Genomic DNA, 18,930 nt, shown 5'->3' with positions numbered 1-18,930 from the left:
AGCTATTTTTGCAATCAGATGTTCCAATGAATGTCTTTATAGATACTACTATGTACTAGATTGTGTTTTTGAAAACAACAACAAAAAACCCCTTAAAGCCCTTTAAATAGTATAGGCAACTCTTACAAGGACTTGATGTCTGTCTGTCCTTCTTTCTTTCCTCCCTTTCCTTCTCTTGATTTCCATTCCTTGCCCCTACCCCACCCCATTTGACAGGGTCTCACTGTGCAGTCCATGTTTCCTGGAATTCACTCTACACTCTCCTTCCTTTCTTCTTCCCTTACAGGGTCTCACTATAGCCCTGGCTTCCTAGAACTCTCTTTGTGTCCTTATTCTTCACTTTCAAGGACAGTATACCTGTTCTTAAGATGGTTTAGTTCATTAAAATACTATTTTTGAAACTGTGCATTGGAACATTATGAATGGGAAACATTGGCAGATACTCACATTATCTTTTCTTCTTCAGCTGGCTATATTGAGAGACCTCAGCTGATTCGTGCAAAAGTGCCAATTGTGAAGTTCAGGGATAAAGTCAGGTAAATAATTACCAACCAGCCCACCCCTCTTTTTTCAGGTGCTTAGATTAATGTTGGCTAGTCTCCTAAAATGGATAGCCGAGAAATCAGTGTTATAGCACAACAGCTTATCTTCAAGGTTTTAGAAATAATTTTCTAAATAATCTCCTCCTCTTCTCCTCTTCCTCTTCTTCCTCTTCTCTTCCTTCTCCTTTTCTTCTCTCCCTTTTCTTCCTCTTCCTCCTTCTCCTGTTCCTCCTCTTATTTTCTTCTTGAGACAGTCTCATGAATCAGGCTGGCTGAAAAGTCATTATATACCTAAGGACAGCCCTGAACTTTGGATTCTTCTGCTTTCACTTCCTGAGTGATGAGATTGTAGGCGTGTTCCTCTATGCCCATTGTCTTTAGAATTATATTTTGAAATAATCTGAGTAGTCTTCATGCTTAATTGAACTTAGCTGCTCTGCTTGAATTTTGAATATTTGGAACTATCTAATTTGTGTTTTAAAATGATTATCTTGTAGCTCAGCAGAATGATGCACACTTACAAATGGATTTCTGTGGGTTTGAGTCCAGGCTTGGTCTACACTAGTGGGTCTTAAGCTTCCTAATGCTGTAGCCTCTTAATATAGTTCCTTAAGTTGTGGTGACCCCAGCATAGAACTGCTGCTTCATAACTGTAATTTTGATACTGTTATGAATCATATTTTCTGATGGTCTTGGATTACTGCTATGAAAGGGTAGTTTGGCCTTTAAAGAAGTTGCAACTCAGAGGTTGAGAATCTCTGGTTCATACAGTGAGATCCAGGCCAATCAGGTAGGACCCAGTTTAAAATTTAAAAACTCCCATAATGCATTCTCCAAAACATATCTATCTTTTTTGGATAAAATTTGGTGTATATTTATGTCAAAGGGTTTGTTGTAACTTTAAGTATCATTAAATTATATTTCACTTAAAGATATAGCGAGTACAGGGAATAATAGACAACAAAAACTGTAAAAACAATTTCAGAAATTTAACTTTTTCCTTATATTCTTCTAGCCTGTGTTCTATTCTTAAGAATATTGTATTAGAAGATATTGCATAATATTTGAGCACGAGAATGTAAATGGTACAGTCGAGTGTTGTAGTGTAGCAGTGGAGCTGGAGGCAGCAGTATGATGAGTCCACATACAGTGTGGCCTACTAGTGAGTGTCCGTCTCAGAACATGAACAGCCAGGCGGAAACAAGAGAAGTTGAGTATGGATTACTTCATTGTTGAAAAGATGTATAAACTGTTCTCTAAACATAGGATTGTGATAAAGCAGGTTTTCTTGGTGTATACAGTGAAATTACATGCACATGCATGTACAGGATTGAACTTTGTTAATTATATGTTTAAGAGTTGTTTTCTTGCTAAAACTTCTTTCTGTTTGTTCAAGGTGTGGCAAAAACTTGGAGCTAGTCTAATACCCAAGTTCTCAACTGAGCTTGACTAGGTTACATTCTGCTTTCTCATACTGCAGAGAAATGCCCTTTTTCATAGTGTAGTTAGCACTTGTTTAGAATGGTCTTATACTTAATTTTTTTTTTTTTATTAATTTGTGTGAGAAACCTATGATTAGTCCTGTAGAGGAAACATCGTGGATATTCAGTTCATATTTTTAGAAAATTATTTTTCTGCTAGTTCACATAGGGCATTATGCATGCAGGCAAGTAATCTACTGCTGACATGTTTCTACAGCTCCTTTGAAAAAGTGAAATTCTCCATGTCTCAATCTACATGCTTTTGTGATGCATTGAGTTATGTAAAGGATATATCAATTGCCTCTGGCATTTATCACACAAACATAAAGACTGTAGCTGTTATCACCATAAGTTTCCCAAAGCTTTTTATATCTCTGTAGCACTAATACTACTATCCATTTATTATGAATAGAAAATTTTTTGACAGTGTTTTAAGACGGGAGTACATCTATTTAGTGTAGGTGTGTGCATGTATAACACACTATAGTGTATATGCAGTTCTTCTCTTCTTTTATGGAGTCCCGGGGATTGAATTTACGATGTCAGGCTTCGCAACAAGCACCTTTACTTGCTGAGTCATTACCCTTTTGGAAGTCTTTTCATAGAACAATGTAGTATTAAAAGAAATTAGACCTAATAGAAAATGAGTGTAAGTGGAACTAATTTATATAACGTAATTTTTCCCTGTTGTAGATAGTAATAATAATTGCCCTGTTTTCTCTGTTGAAAGTTGGGTAGTTTTCCTTCAAAGAAGCATTCATTGATGATGTTTTGAGTAATGCATTTCTTTCTACATCATCAACACCTGCATTTAACATAGAATTTCCCAGCTTTTTTAGAAAGAATATGCTGTATAGATACTGGTTTTTTAAAACTTGAATTTTATTAGTCTTTTTATTTTTTGTTTGAAAATAGGTAAACCTATGCTTTGAGAAGATATAACTTAGTGGGATAGTTTATACAGGAATGTTTTGGTCATAGAATTTTGTTTATCTAGAAAAGGTTACAAGATTTTAAAACTTCATTTGGAGTAATTAGAAACATTAATATATTATTGGTCTTTTAAATAGTAATCTTAGGGTTTTTTTTGTTTGTTTGTTTGTTTGTTTTGTTTTTTCGAGACAGGGTTTCTCTGTGTAGCCCTGGCTGTCCTGGAACTCACTTTGTAGACCAGGCTGACCTTGGACTTTAGTTTATATTTTTAATACACACCAAACTACTTTAAATGGTACACTAGGTATATATTCCTATTTTAGTGACTCATTTTAAAAAGGCAGTCTGTGGTGGTTTTCATTCCATGTTGCATCAGTGGATAGATTAGAATCAGCTTAATTAATAGTCCACCTCCAAGTACTTGTATTGAAGTGTGTTTTCCTTTGTTCTTTTAAATAGTTGTGTGGAATTCGACTTAAATGTAAACAATACCGTTGGAATTAGAAACACATTCCTTCTCAGAACTTATGCATACCGTAAGTTTTTGGTTTGTTTGTAAATAACCTCCAGATTCTGTTTTTCCTATATTCTCTATGGCCCTTTAACTATGTTTAGAATAAATAGCTATACCTCATTACTTGTGTTTTCTTAAACTGTTTCTTGCTTTTTGGATAATATGTTACTATATGTATTTAAGGAAATGATGGTTTAAAGGAAGCTAAGGTAAGCTTGTTAAGTAACACATTGAGAGTGAGTAACCTTTAGCATAGAGGGAAGCAGTGTTTCTTAGTGGCGGAGAATTAGGAAATCATATACATTTTCAAAGAAACTGATATGATCATTTTTAAGTGTTAATTTTACTTGCAGTTGAAAATCGAGTTCGTCCACTAGTGCTGGTGATTAAGAAGTGGGCAAGTCACCATGAGATAAACGATGCCAGTCGTGGCACTTTAAGCAGCTATAGTCTTGTATTGATGGTTTTGCACTATTTACAAAGTAAGTATTATGGTATCTTTTTCACTTTTTAAAACTGAAATTCAAATAAACATCATTGCAGCATCTTTTGCTTATTTATGATTTGCATTGTTTTAAAAGTTCTCTGTCTAAGGCCTATGCAACTTTTTATCCTGTTTTGTTACCCTGAACTAATATTTCAGAAATTTCATTCTTTGGAAAACATTATGAAGAAGTTTCAATATGCTTTTATCATTTAACAGTTTTCTTATATGTACTTTAATATTTAAAGACATTTCACTACTGTATTGTTGATCCCACTGTCTTGCAACAGATGAGGGTTCAGAAAGACTATTTTTTATTTGAGGCATGTTACAGCTCTGAGGGGAAAGGTATGTACCAACAGAAGCATTATAGCTCTGAAGGGAAAGCTATCCCCAACTGTAATCATTAGAGCTCTGAGGGTATCTCCCAGTGCAAGCATTAGAGCTCTGAGGGGAAAGGTATGGCAGTTGAGAGCCAAGGAGTACCAACCACAAAGTCATACCGCACAACAAACCTCATACAAGAGATTCATTGGGAGAATACTGAGGGTGGCTGCCTCTGCTTGGGAGTAAAGGATGAGTGAGGGGCAGGTTTTATATAGGATTTCTTGGTGGTGGACTTTTCCAGGGTGGCCTGGGATTGATGGGTTTTTGAAGCCTGAACTTGGGCTTTTACTCTGTAGGGCAGAGCCTGGCTACTCTTTGGTCACACTGTTACAGCCATTAGAGGGTTCTGTGAGTACTGACTAGCTTTTATGATATTGATGATGATATTTCATTTCTTTTGCCTTCATAGTCTTACCTATAAGATAAGTTGTTGAATAAATTATTATTGTTTAGCTTTCTGAATGTTTTAAAATATAATTTTGCCATGAAAAAAACAGGTGTTCTGTATGTCGAAAGAGTAAAAAAAGACCATAGCATTTCTTATGATAACTTGTTAGTAGTCACAGACTACACATATTTCAGTAAATCACTGATTAAAGCTTAACAGGAAAAACACCTAGAACAGATTCTAAAGACAATCTAAGAACAAGAGTTAATGAGATAAAATTATCAGTGGGTAGAAATAAGAATATTATGATTGGCTAGCATGTTCCTGGGGCAGAACTTCCCAACATCTATTTTTAAATTGTTTTGCATTTTCAAAATTAGTGACGTCTTAGTATTATTGACAGTATACTCTAGCTGTTAAAAAGTTTTGATAAGGGGGCTGGAGAGATGGCTCAGCGGTTAAGAGTACCAACTGCTCTTCCAGAGGTCCTGAGTTCAATTCCCAGCAACCACATGGTGGCTCACAACCATCTGTAATGGGCCTGGTGCCCTCTTCTGGTGTGTCTGAAGAGAGCAATGGTGGTGTAATCATATGTATAAGTAAATAAATAAATCTTTAAAAAAAAAGTTTTGATAAATCATTATGGAATGTTTATGGTGTAACTATGTAGTAATCTTACCAGTAAGTCCTTGTCAAGGGATTACCTAATATTTTATATTGAAAATGAACTTTATTTATGTTTTGTTTCCTTTGAAAGATAAATTTAAAAGATACATTTAAAATGCAATTTATTATTTTTTATTTTTTATTTTATTTATTTATTTATTTATTTTTTTTTTTTGTTTTTTTGAGACAGGGTTTCTTTGTGTAGCCCTGGCGGTCCTGGAACTCACTCTGTAGACCAGGCTGGCCTTGAACTCATAAATCCGCCTGCCTCTGCCTCCCAAGTGCTGGGATTAAAGGCTTAAATGCAAAATTTTTAAATAAAAATGAGTTATACATCCAGATTTTTTTCTGAGTTTATGTTGTTTTTGAATAAGATATTTTTTAAACTAGTGAACTTGTTGAGACTACCATCATAGTAGTGTTTACAACTACCTGTTATAAATATTCCTACTGCTTCTTTAATGCCTAAAATTAAAAAAATCTTTAAAGTTGTGAGACAAAACAAATTGATAATTACTTTTCCATTGCTGTGACAAAAACAGCATGACTAAGACAACTTATAAAGGAAAATGTTTATTGGGACTTACAATTTCAGAGGGTGAGAGTCCATGATGGTGGAGTAAAGACTTGGCATCAAAACAACTAAGAACTCACATCTTAATCCGCAAGCATGAGGCAGAGAGACATAGTGGCATAACTCTTTTAAAAACTAAGAGCCCACCTATAGTGACAGGCCTCTTAATTCTTCCCACATAGTTCCACCAATTGAGGACCAACTAAAATATCAAATTGTAGTTACCATTCTCATTCAGATTACTACATTTGAATCCCTGATTTTCATGGTTGGCATGATTATAATGTAAAATGCATTTAGTTCAACTCCAAAAGTACCCAGCCTTTTCAGTCTCAATACTATTAAAATCTTAAAGCCCAGTGAGACTCAAGGCAATCTCAAAGTTGCACTCCCCCTTTACAATTAAAAAGCAAATTACACACTTCTAATATATAGTGACACGGTATATATTACCATTCCAAAAAGGAGGAATGGGGACTTTGTGAAGAAATACTGGACTGAAGCAAAACTAAAATCCAGCAGGGCAAACTCCAAATCCTGTAGCTATGAGTCTGATGTCCAAGGCCTCTTCCCTTCCAGCTTTGGTGCCTGTCACTTACTCCTACCCTCCCACCTCCCCGACCCTCTCTCTCGGGCTCATTGTATTTCTCACGTGTAGCTCTCCTTGGCAGATGTCTCTTGATTCTGGTATCTCCAATATCTTGAGGTCTCTAGTGCAGTCCAGTGTTCACTTTTGATAGCTTTATGGATAGCCTCTCTGTGCAAGGACTCCTGGGACACACTTGACCTCAGTGGGTCAGCTTAACTGCACTGACCTTCTTACTCATGCATCCTTCCTGATTCTAAAGCTAGAACCATGTGGATAACACTGCCAAGTCTGCCTGCCTGCCTGCTAGGGATGGAGCCAGACTCCCCTGAATCTCCTGATTCTAAAGCTAGAACCATGTGGATAACACTGCCAAGTCTGCCTGCCTGCCTGCTAGGGATGCAGCCAGACTCCCCTGAATCTCCTGATTCTTTTTCTTTGCTGCTACTTTTTTAGGAGCAGAAAATTCCTTAGGCCTTTCCTTTTTACAAGTTGTACGCTTAGCTGGTTGGGGTCTTGACCTGGGAGCACCCTTGCCTTTCTTCTGTTCCATATGAAGCCTCTCTTGACTCTTCTCATCTCATTCAGCAGAGCCTTGGCTCTAGCATCAAGTTTTCTGGTCTTCATTTTCTCCTTCAGCTGTATGTTTTGTTATTTCTATTTGCTCCTCATTCTTTTTTATTATAGATCTACTACATAAGGGTGATTACTGATATACAAAGTCAATATTAGACTGTTTTGAAATCTCCTCTGCCAAAGAAATTAGTGTGTTTCTTTTTTATTTAGCCTCAGGAGAATTCTTAGGACAAGATAAGCAGCCACATTCTTTGCCAAAATATCACAAGAATGGTTTCTAGCCTATGATGCTTCTTGGCCTGGGTTTTCTTTCACAGTCAGCATAACAGTCTTCCAAGATCCTACTAGGATAGCCCATTAAGATATACTTAGAACATTAAACCACTTTCCTGGTTCTCAGTTCCAGTCTTCCACATTCCTCCAAAAACCCTATATGGTCAGGTCTGTCCATCCCATCAGTAGCTCGCTCACTCCTTGGTACCAACTTATGTCTTAATTCTTATTGCTGTAAGAAAAGACCATGACTATAAATTAAAAGGTAACTTATAAAACTTAGCAATTAATTGGGCATATGGTTTTAGAGGGTTAGATAAGTTTATGATACTGGAGAAAGGCATAGTAGCAGGAACAGCTGAGAGTTCACATCTGGATCCATAAGCAGGAGCCAGACACACCAAGTCTACTCCTGTGACACACCTCCAACAACCTCACCTCCTAGTCCTTCGCAAGCAGTTCCAACAACTGGGATGTGTTCAAACATAAAGTCCTTGGAGATTGCTCTCACTCAAGCCACCGTATCTTTGCTTCAAAAACCTAAATTCCTTCATTTTTAAAGCTGCTTTGAATGACTCTAAGCCCAATTGTTGGTATTTGTCCCTCTTGTCATTCCAAATAATGGTTCTAGAATGTGACATAAAATATTGTGATTTTTTAAAAATTTTTTTCTTCATCTTTTTTTATAATAATTTTAATTTATGAGTATTTAATGGAATTAAATTTTAGTTTTTTTAAAATTTACTTTTAAGTAAATTATTTAATTTTAAGTAAACTGATTCCTGGTAAAAGATTCACAATGTTACTTCTGTATCATAATGAAATTTATTAGGAAACCATTAAAAGTTTTGTAAAAATATCAATACATACACAATTAAAGTGTCTGTGTCTGAATTTCCATGGAAGGTCTTGTAGAATGTTAAATGTCTGAATGCCTCTGGGGAAAGTATATGTGACTGTGCGTGTATAACATTAATCATTAGGGTGATTTTGGTAAGTAGACCACTAAATATTTCTCTTTATAGTAGTCCAGTCATAATTTGCACATGATCATATTGCAAAATTGTTAGTGCAATTTTCAAGTTAGGATTAAAGTATATAAAAGAGAAATGTAAATGTATAATCTTACTCTGCACTACTCTACATTTTAGAAGTGACAGTTGGAGGCCATAAAAGTTGGTCATTACATGCTTAATTACATGTTTGTAAACGTAGATCATTTACAATTTTTTGCTAGGTAGCAAAGTATTGGGTATTCTTTGTTACTTCAATTTATAACCTTCAATTATATATAATATAGTTCTTTTTCTTAATTACAAACTTTATCATATGCTGTTATATTTGGTCTCTAATACAAAAGACATCTTGGAATTAAAGCACTTGTATTTTATCATACTCTACATATTTTAGAATTACATTGTGAATAACAGGTATCTTGTCTTTTACATCAGATTTATAATGATATAAGATTTTTTTTTACACATTTAATAAGATTGGGTTTGCCCAAAAATCATTGAGTTGTGAACTTCCTGGAGATGTAGTTCTGTTGGTAAGAACTTTCCTAGCATGTGAGAACCCATAAGTTTTATTCCCAGCACTCCAGAACAGGCGTGTGGTGGTGTACTTCTGGGATTCTTGCACTTGGGAGATGGAGGCCTAGAGACCCAAAATTCAAGGTCATTCTCACCTAAGTAGTAAGTTTTAGGCCAACCTGGTTTGTATAAGACCTTGCCTAAAAGAAAGAAAGAAGTTTAAACGAGGGTAATAAATAGGTTAATGAGTTCCTTGTGATATATTTTATTTATATTTCTAGGATGGCTGTACAAGTCTCGTGATTTAGGTTTCTAATCTTTACTGAGATGCTCTTTAAGCAATGTTATTATGTAGCTGAATGTGACTTTGGTTTTGATTTTTAAATAGCTCAATTTTTTTTTATAACTTTAGTATTGCTCATTAATGGAAATTAAATAATAAAGGGACAGTAATGATAACTGTTCTCTAATGATACAGGAACATTGAGCTGATGGTTTAGGAACACCGAAGTCACTCTTAAAATTACATGCTTTGATAGTGATGTTCATGTTAATGTACATTCAAAATCTGTAGAATTCTGTCTCGTCTATTTGGTGTTTGATATTTAATTTAATGACTTATGGACCTTTGTTGGTGGACTCTACTCTAAAACCTTGAGGAAACATTAATTTATATATAGGAAGGTACATAGTTCATTAACAAAAATTTTAAGTTGTCAGTTTACATGAACTAGAAATTTAGGAGCTAGATTCCATGAAATACAGGAAAACTTGAATTTTAGTGTCAGCCCTTGTGGTCTCATACCTGGGGTGAAACTGACAAAAATGTGCATTGTAATATGAATCATGTGAGTCACAGAAGCTTTAAACTTTTTCTTTTTATAGCCTTACCTGAACCCATCCTTCCATCCCTCCAAAAAATTTACCCAGTAAGTGTTTCTTATAAATTATTATAATATATATTATTAATTATCTATGGGATTACTATATGCAGTGATAATGTGAATATAAAAATTATAAAGCTAAATGATAACATTTTCTACTATACTTCTAGACTGAATATCTTATTCACGTTTTAAGAATGTTTTGGTACTTTTTGGTTATTGGTATATATAATCTGGTCAGTCATGTTGTTGTTTGAATTTTTCTTGCATGATATGTATGATTATCACTAATATGAATCACTGATACTCAGTTGGTCAGGGCTCATTTGACCTTACTCCAACTTTCTTCATACTATTTTATATAAGTTTACAGCATTTGTGTTTAGTTAGTATTTCAGAAAAAATTCATTGTAGTGTATTTATATTTTGAAAAGAGAAAAATTAAGTTAACAATTGTATAATCTTTTCACTGTCACATCATTTTAATAAGCAGTATACAAAAATTAGCAGTAGCATACTATCTTGCTTGTATAATAGTAAGAATTCTGATATTAATAGAAAGTTGAAATATGCCTCCTAGCAAAAATTTAGTATATATTATTTCAGTTGAGAGAAACCCAGGTGAAGTAATGTACATAGTCATAATTTATAGGCATTTTGATGCTTTTCCAGTGTTGTCATATTTTTTCTTGATAATTTTTCTTTACTTTGTCATCATAGCTCATGATTTGTTTTAAAAATAATAGTTTAGCTGCTTCTCTAGAATGTTTGGCCAGCCTTTTAAAACTGCTGAAACTATATAATGTTGGACTGTTTCATATATGTTACGTTATATATTTCATGCATAAAAGATTTTTTTAATAAAAAGCTTAATGGGCATATTATAAAGGAGAATACTATGCAGCTTGTATGCTTGGTATTCACACAAGTTCTAGTTGTACATAAAGCATAAGTATGCCTGACATGCAGCATCAGTTTAATTGAATCTATGACAGTTGAGGTAAAGTGATAATCCTTGTATTTGAATATTAATTGTTATGCTGCACACATGTGGGGTGCTGCCTAATAAAGGTTTCCTGAGTTGTGTAGTGGAGTCTCCCAGTATCCCGTGAGTCATCTGCTAGAACAGACTATGATAAGAGTCTACGGCCTGTGCCTGTTTTGTTTTTCAGAACAAACTTCTGCTAGTGAAGATTATTCTAGTGGGCTTTTGATATATTTAGGAATCAGTCTTTATGCTCTTAAATATGAAAAATGAAAATACAAGTGTAGAATGAAAAGTAGCTTAACTTTTTGTCATTCTTTTTTAAATAGTAGCAATAGTTTCTTTTTATTTTAATATACTTTAGGGAATATACAAATCTGAGCATTCCCACCATTTCTGGGGAACAGCAGGAAGCTCCAATTACATGAATTTAATGTTTTGTGATGCCTAAGAACAGCAGTCAGCACCAGACTTGAACAGTTAGCCACAAGCATCCTTCAAAATGAAATGTCCTAATAGCAAGACAGGTAACCAGCTTAACAAGTGACACTGCTTGGGAAGTGGCTTCTTTGTTATTCTTAAATGTTTTCCTCCTTCCACAAATACTTTATACTTTAGCTCATACTGAATGATCTAAAATAATATTTATGTTTTCATTTTATTGTTTCAGCTTTATTTTCCCTTACGGTCCAGTGTTTGATATAAAAAGAGTGATGTATTTCATCATACAAAGAATCCAGTACTTAACTCTAAAAGAGTCTTAGTTGGTTATGGTGGCACACACCTGTGATCCAGTACTTGGGAGACTGAGCCAGGAGGATTGTGGGTTTGAGATTAGCCTGAGCTATATTATAAGATCCTGCCTCAAAAACCAAAAACAATCTCTTACTGTATATTGAAAGTACATCTATGGAAATCTCACTTGAAATCCTGTGCTGTGTAAAATCATTTGTACTAATATAATAGAGAAAAGTCAATTTAGTGTACTGTGCTTGGGTAGAATAGACAGAGCACATACTTACTACTTTTTTACTTATAAGCACCCTATTTTTTTACTTCTGTGTTTCATTTTTCTATTTTTTGTCTTCTCCCTCATGACAGAGTCCTCATTTTTGTTTACATTCACTTGTGTTTCTATATTCTCCATCCTTCTTATGCTAATGATCCTATTTCTATGACTAATGAATAAATTAATATTAACTTAATCTCACAGCTTTACATGATACTAAGTGTATTTGGTAGGGAAGGGACATATATGTAGCTCTAGTATGTGGGAGACAGAATCACACATAGGCAAAAGAAAGCAAGTTCGGCTAGATTAAAACAAAAGAAAAAACTACATAACAAAACTAACAACAACAACAACAACAAAATAACAAAAACTAGCATCTCCTAGATTGAGAATGGTTTAATTTGCTTTCAGGTGAGGTTAGGTTGCCACCTTAACTACTTAAATTACCCTGTTAAAATTTGCTATAAGATTGATGTTTGTGTTCATAAGAACGTACTACCCCATCTTATGTGGGATTTACTTCATATGGAATCTATTTACTGTTCAGCAGAACACCTTTTCAGTGGTCCGTCTGATAGAACAAGCAAATTACCTTGTTTCTCACTAATAATAACTATCACTTTTCTAACTACTAAAAAATCAAGTTCTTTATGAAATTTAATTACTCCCAAACCAACAGCCCAATGTCGATGCCTATTTTAGTGATTGAAAAGGGCTTCCATAATTGATCAAGTCAGATAGTTGCAAGTGGATGATCCAGAAGCTGCTATTTCCCCAGTATTGTGTTTTCTAGGGAAAGATTACTGTAGCATTCACTAATGTAATTGTACTTATATATTGGATTTTACTTTATTTGTATACGACTTTTATTCCTATGTGAACTTTAAAAAAAAAACATGGCAAACTTACAAATAACTTACAAATGACTTAGTAGTTAAATTGTTATTTTACAATGAGATAATTTCTTCTATTTTTCAAAGATTACAATTAAATATTTTCCCCTTTTTTGTTTTTGTTTGTTTGTTTAGTTTTTGCCTTTGACACCGCCTCTTAGAAGTCCAGGTTGGCCTTGTAGCATGTGCCACCAAGGGAAGCCTTTTTTACTTGGGTTGTGAGAACTGAAATTATGTCCTCAAGTTATTGCCACAATCCCTGAGTTAAAATAATTCTGAAAATTGATATATTTCAGTTCATTTGTGATACTGAATGTGACAGAAAAAAGATGAAAGATATAAGCAGCATTACCCCCACCAGCTGTCTTAGAAGAGGGTTGCTAAGTGTTACTACTTAAGAAGGATCAGTCATGACAAAGTGCTTTGTTCAGATGATGTAGTGGCTCAAGTCATTTTTGTGGCTCAGGATTTTGGCAGGCAGTTTCAAAAGGACTATCAGATATTTCTCTTGGTTCATCTTGAAATTTATTTTAAGCTGGCATTGATGAAAGAGAAATGGCAAACTATATTTATCCAAAAAAGTCAACATTTATATATTATTTGGAAAATATTCTCACACATTAGAAGATCATTATCCATTTTTTATTTGAAATTCAAAACAAGAATATTCTAAAACTAATGACAAAAACCTTCCTTATTAAATGTTAATCTGGAAAGTTTATTGACAGGGACTGCATTTGGTTACATTGCTCTCCCACTGATTGTAGTGTGCACTCTAAGGCTTCTCCCTTTGATTTCATAGTTCTCCTTGGGTTCTCAAACACACGAGCCTAAGTTCTTTACCTGCTTAGCAGTTAGAATGGTGTATAGTTTTCTTAATCCAGAGAATCTTTCCATATGTGAATATTTACCCCAAACTGAGGATTTCTGCAGATAAATTCCTGTTTATTTGTGGCTTTTTTTTTTTTTTTTTTTAAGGTGTGATAGGGTATTTGGTTTTTCTTTTCTTTTGGGGGGGGAGGGGTGTACTTTTTTTCTTCAGTTTTTTTCTGTCAGTATGGCATAACTCTTGTATAAAGTCATACCAAACGAACAATAGAAGTAAGACTAGCCAAATTGTTGTTTCAGGTCATTCAGTATTTTAGCAGAGTAGGTCTCATACCTCTTTAGTTTTAAACTTTATAGTTGGTGATCTTTTACCTATAAAAGATCAGTTTTATAGGTAATAGATCAAAAGGAGACAAGTGCATTGTCTCTACCCATAAAAGTGTGATAGAGACAATGCATTTGTTTTCCCTGAGGCTCTGTTGTGAGATAAATCTGCTTTTCTGTCTGTCCACATTTCCATCTTTGGCTAGTCAATTCAGAGTTAGCTTGAGTTGAGTGATGTAGCACTCTGTCTGCATGTAAATGTCAGAAATGTAAAGCTAAACTACTGGCTTTGCAGTTAGAACTGGAATATAGCTTTTCTTCTAGGGAGAGAAAGGTATAACTCATTGTTATATGACAGACTTTCCTGGAGAAATACAACACACATACATCCACTAACTAACCCCTGATAGGGAGCTCACAACAGACCAAAATACATATACCGCTGAAGTCCAAATGGGTTTTGATGGAGTTACCTAGAGGGGTAGTGACTGAGGGGTTACTCACAGGAGCAGAAATGACTCAAAGACAGCTTCGTCTGCCTGTGCAGCCTGCCTTGTCGGAGTGAGTCTCCATGGTTTTTTACTGGTTACTTTTGGGAAAGGAGGGCCCTAATTAATCTGGTTAGTTTCAGATACTTTCTGAAGTTACTTTGAGGCATTTTATGTTCTGCCTTAAAGGAGCTTCTCTTAAAGATGGGATGTATGTTTCAATCTTGTTAGAAACTGCAACACAATTATTATTATTAGTGATGGAATTACAGGTAGTAACACAAAGGGACATTTAATTTGTTTCTTTGTTTTTATTGATCTCCCCTACCCTGAGGATTGCAGTCGGTGGTACATTGTCCACTTACATATTTAGGTAAAACAGTTTTTTTGGTTTTTAACCTTGTAATTATTTAGGTGTCACCAATTGAAATGGCACCTAAGGTGGATATATTTCAGAATTAAGAAGTTATTACAGTTTCTGTGCTGCTGTAGTCCTTTCCCAGCTCCCTTTTAAAATACATTTCAAATTGAATAGCAATAAGGAAAAAAAATTTTTTTTTTATTCTTAATGGCACTGTGAAAAATACCTTAGAATGTCTTTTGGGGGATTGGGAATGTAGTTTGCAAGAGTGACTTCCTGCTGTGAACAAGGCCGTGATTTGGATCCACCCTCTCCAACCCCAACACCACATTTTAAAAGTGGGTATAGTAGTACATTCCTGTAATCTCCCCCTTGAGACATAGTGACAGGAGGAGTAAAAATTCAAGGTAATCCTCAGGTACATAACAAGTTTGAGAGCCTGCATTAAAAAAAAAAAAAAAAAAACTTTGTGAATATATATGACTTGAAAATCACTCTGTTCATTTAGTATATTTCAGATACAGGCTTGCTGAAAGAGGAAAGGTCAGATAAGAAAACAAATATTTTAGAACAGAAAGTACCTATTCATATTTTTTCTAATAAATGCCTTATTTAGACCTAGATCACACATAGCTAAGAACTCCTTTGTAAACTACTATGATAAAAGTTTGGTGGATCTTTGTTGTTTGTATATTTCTATCTTCTTTTCCCTTCATTATCTTTTCAAGTTTAGCACATGGAACATCCATCTTTCTGTTTCCCCTTAAAATATAACAGCAAAATCAAACAGTTTTTTGAAAGTCTCAAAAAAAAAAAAAAAAAAAAAAAAACCAAAACTATTCATATACTGAAGCTTATGACCTTTGAGAAGAATGTTAAGTGGCAGTTGGAAAAAGCTGTTGCTTTGTGCTTGATATCTCCTTCATACATAAAGTACAATGCTTCACCATAAAAACATTTAAGGAAATATATTTATGAATGTATGTCATTGAGGAGAATCATGGTATGTATAATAAAATTTGACTCATGTTTGAAACCTCTTGCTACCATAATGATATACCCAAGCCAAGCACTGGGTTTTCATGTACTTTCTACCCTACTCCAGGTTCTGATGAGATCTTTAGTGAAAAAAAAAAATTCAAAAAATTCTAAATTGCCAGCACAAAGAAAGCGTCTGTCTTCACAGATCTTAGATAAGGCTGGATAAGTTTCTTAGTACACGTTTTAAACGGATTTGTGTATTTCCCCTTTTTCTTTTAACAGGAATCTTTTAGTACTTCTGTACAGCTGCACCTTGTTCACCATGCCCCATGTAATGTTCCTCCTTACCTCTCAAAGAATGAATCAAGTCTTGGGGACCTCTTACTGGGCTTTCTTAAATATTATGCTACAGAATTTGAGTAAGTAAAACTTTAAATTGTGCTTGTTCTTTTATATATGAGTGAATGCACTAGATTTAGTCAGAAGCTGCATTTGTTAATTTCAGTGCTGTAAGTAGGTTCATGAGGTATAGTAACTAACAGCTAATAGCAACTGAGATTTCAATTTCCTATTCTTTGCTAATAAAACATTCCAAGTTTAATTAGTTTTAAGATTTAGTTTTTTGGATATATATATGTCTGGTGTATGTTTGTACATGTGTGGGTGCAGCTCTCATGGAGTCCAGAAGACGGAGCCAGATCACCTAGAGCTAGAGTTTCTTGTAGTTGTGAGCTGCCTCACAACTACATTATTATATTCATACTATATTCAGTATGGGTGCTGAATATTGAACTTGGGTCCTCTTGAAGAATAACACGTAGGTTATTCTTAATAACAAAGGTTAAGAATGCTCTTAACCTTTGAGCCATTATTTCAGCTTTGATATGCTTGAGTTTTGTTTTATTCCATTTGTGATTCTACTTTGTGCTGAGGACTCTTTTTCTAGTAGGGCCTAGGTGAGTCTTATCTTTTACTTTTATGTAGATGGTATGCAGTTCGAACATCTGTTTCTAGGAATTTAAAATTTATAGTAAGAAAAAATTCAGCCAAGGCAAACTTGGAATTTTAAAAATCTTTGATCTGAATAAATAGCTGTATTAGAATGAAATGCAAATAAAAAAATACATGAGGTAGCCATGATGAAAGGGGAGTCTTCATTGACAACAATTATAAAACTATGAAACATGAGATATAAACAGATTTTAAAGGCGTAATGGTTGTTTCTGGATTTACTTTTAAAGATGCTGTAATAGGAATCGCTCATAGTGCTTTCCTAGTATCCAGTATGTGTTAAGTGATTGCTGTGTGTTTCATTTAATCATTGCAAAAATTTGCTAAGTTTAGGGAATTTGTATGCATAAAACATGCTCATAACAATACAGCTAAGTAGTGGGAGAACTGGGATTCAAATTGAAGTCATGACTGCACACACACACACACACACACACACACACACTCACACTCACACTTACTTTGTAAACTTGGAGCTCACTGATTTGGCTAGGCTGGCTACCCAGAAATCCCTAGGGACCCTCCTGGCACTGTTTCTCCAGGGCTTAGATCACAGGTAGGTGCTACCACTTCTGGCTTTGTTTTAAATTTATTTATTTACTTTCTTATTGTGTAAGAAAGTGGGGGTGAGGAGTGCATGTGCGCCCTGGCACATGTAGAGGTCAGAGGACCATCTGTAGAGTAAGTTCTCTTGCTCCAACATGGGAGCCTTGGATAGAATTTGGGTTGTCAGGTGTGGTGACCGTGTCCTTATCCACTGAATTATTGTTGCTGGCCCACATATTTTTCATACTTGCTGGGCACTTGAACTCAGGTCCTCATAATTGGGTGGCAAGCACTCTACTCCATGAGCCATCTCCCTAACTCAAGCCCCAAGTATGGAGGTGAGAGTTGTGGTTCTACTTTTCCACCATGTGGGTCCCTCAGGCTTGGCGGCAGGTGCCTTTACAAGCCGAGCCATCTTACTAACCCAAAATCTATATAAACCCACAGTGCCTGTAGTATAGGTGATTTGTTGGACTGGGACCAGAAGCTACATGAGATGGGAAGGCTTTTGTGTTAGTTTAAGAGAAAAGAACATACTGAGTCAAATGATACTAGCTGTGTTGTTAATGTTTGGGGAAGGATTTTTAAACTAACTCATATGTACTTTTGTCAATGTATTATTTCATACCAAATAATTTCACATAATTGACTGTAGGGAACTCAGCCAAGAATATGATCAAAGTAATGAATTAGATATCATTTAACAGAATTCTGGCAATTGCTAAAATGTCTATAAACACCCTCTTTACTTGAAAGACAAAAAAATTAACTATCTGCTAGAGGATGTTTGAATATGTACATTTTGTAGTAGTTTTATATGACCATTTAAAAGTTACTGTTTTTTTTTTTTTTTTAAAGCCAGGTATGATAGCACATGTCTGTAGCGACATTGGTGGAGCCTGAAGCAAGAACTGCTAAAGTCAAGGACTTAAGGGCCAGTTTTAACAGTATAGCTACACTCTTAAAACAAAGTAAAACTAATAAAGACTAGTTAGTACAAGTTACAGTGGTGGCGCACACCTTTAATCCTAGCACTTGGGAGGCAGAGGCAGGCGGATTACTGTGTTTGAGGGCAGCCTGGTCTACAGAGTGAGTTCCAGGACAGTCAAGGCTATGCAGAGAAACCCTGTCTCAAAAAAAAAAAAAAAAAAAAAACCCCGAAATTACTATTGGTTGTGGTACAGCAAGCTAATATGTTCAAAACGATGAGGCAGGAGGATCATAAGTTTGAGAACAGTCTGGGCTACAGCTTCTAGCATCGAGTATTGTGGGGTAGGTGTGTATTTATTCTCAATACACACAAGGTGAAGCCTGGAGGATGAGATTTTCAAGGATGTCCTGACCACATAGCAAGATTGAAACTAAGCCTAGTTTTTTAAGACCTTGTCCCCCTCCCAAAAAAAAAAAACCAAAAAAGCTCGGATAGTTTAATATAAAAGATGCAAATGTAACATTGTAACCATGTTTTGTTCATTATGTAGTGATTTTTCTCATTGCATTGTTATTTTGTTTGTTTGTTTGGTTTTCCTTTTTTTTTTTTTTAAATTTGACATTTTATTTACATTTCAGATGTTATCCCCTTCCCCATTTCCTGCCCGCCCAGGAGCCCCCTATCCCAACCCACTTCTACTGCTTCTATGAGGATGTACCCACACCCACACCCCCACTCCCACCTCTCCAC

General features: G+C 35.0%; 1 protein-coding gene across 6 annotated transcripts in view; it reads left to right on the top strand.

Moving 5' to 3' along the window:
• The window catches only part of Tent2 (terminal nucleotidyltransferase 2), a 53,895-nt gene that overhangs the window by 21,827 nt on the left and 13,138 nt on the right, over positions 1–18,930 (top strand). For 5 of the 6 annotated variants that reach the window (XM_076927151.1, XM_076927147.1, XM_076927148.1 and 2 more), the window contains 5 exons: positions 467–536; positions 3,416–3,492; positions 3,824–3,952; positions 9,822–9,865; positions 15,975–16,111. In XM_076927151.1, the coding sequence (XP_076783266.1) occupies positions 467–536; positions 3,416–3,492; positions 3,824–3,952; positions 9,822–9,865; positions 15,975–16,111 (457 nt within the window). Of the gene's footprint in view, positions 1–466; positions 537–3,415; positions 3,493–3,823; positions 3,953–9,821; positions 9,866–11,169; positions 11,381–15,974; positions 16,112–18,930 lie in introns of those variants that run through there. The other variant, XM_076927152.1, reaches the window with a different exon arrangement.

This window comes from Arvicanthis niloticus, chromosome 29, assembly GCF_011762505.2.
Source record: "Arvicanthis niloticus isolate mArvNil1 chromosome 29, mArvNil1.pat.X, whole genome shotgun sequence".
Classification (NCBI taxonomy): Eukaryota; Metazoa; Chordata; class Mammalia; order Rodentia; family Muridae; genus Arvicanthis; species Arvicanthis niloticus.
This window is presented reverse-complemented; position numbering and strand designations above follow the sequence as displayed.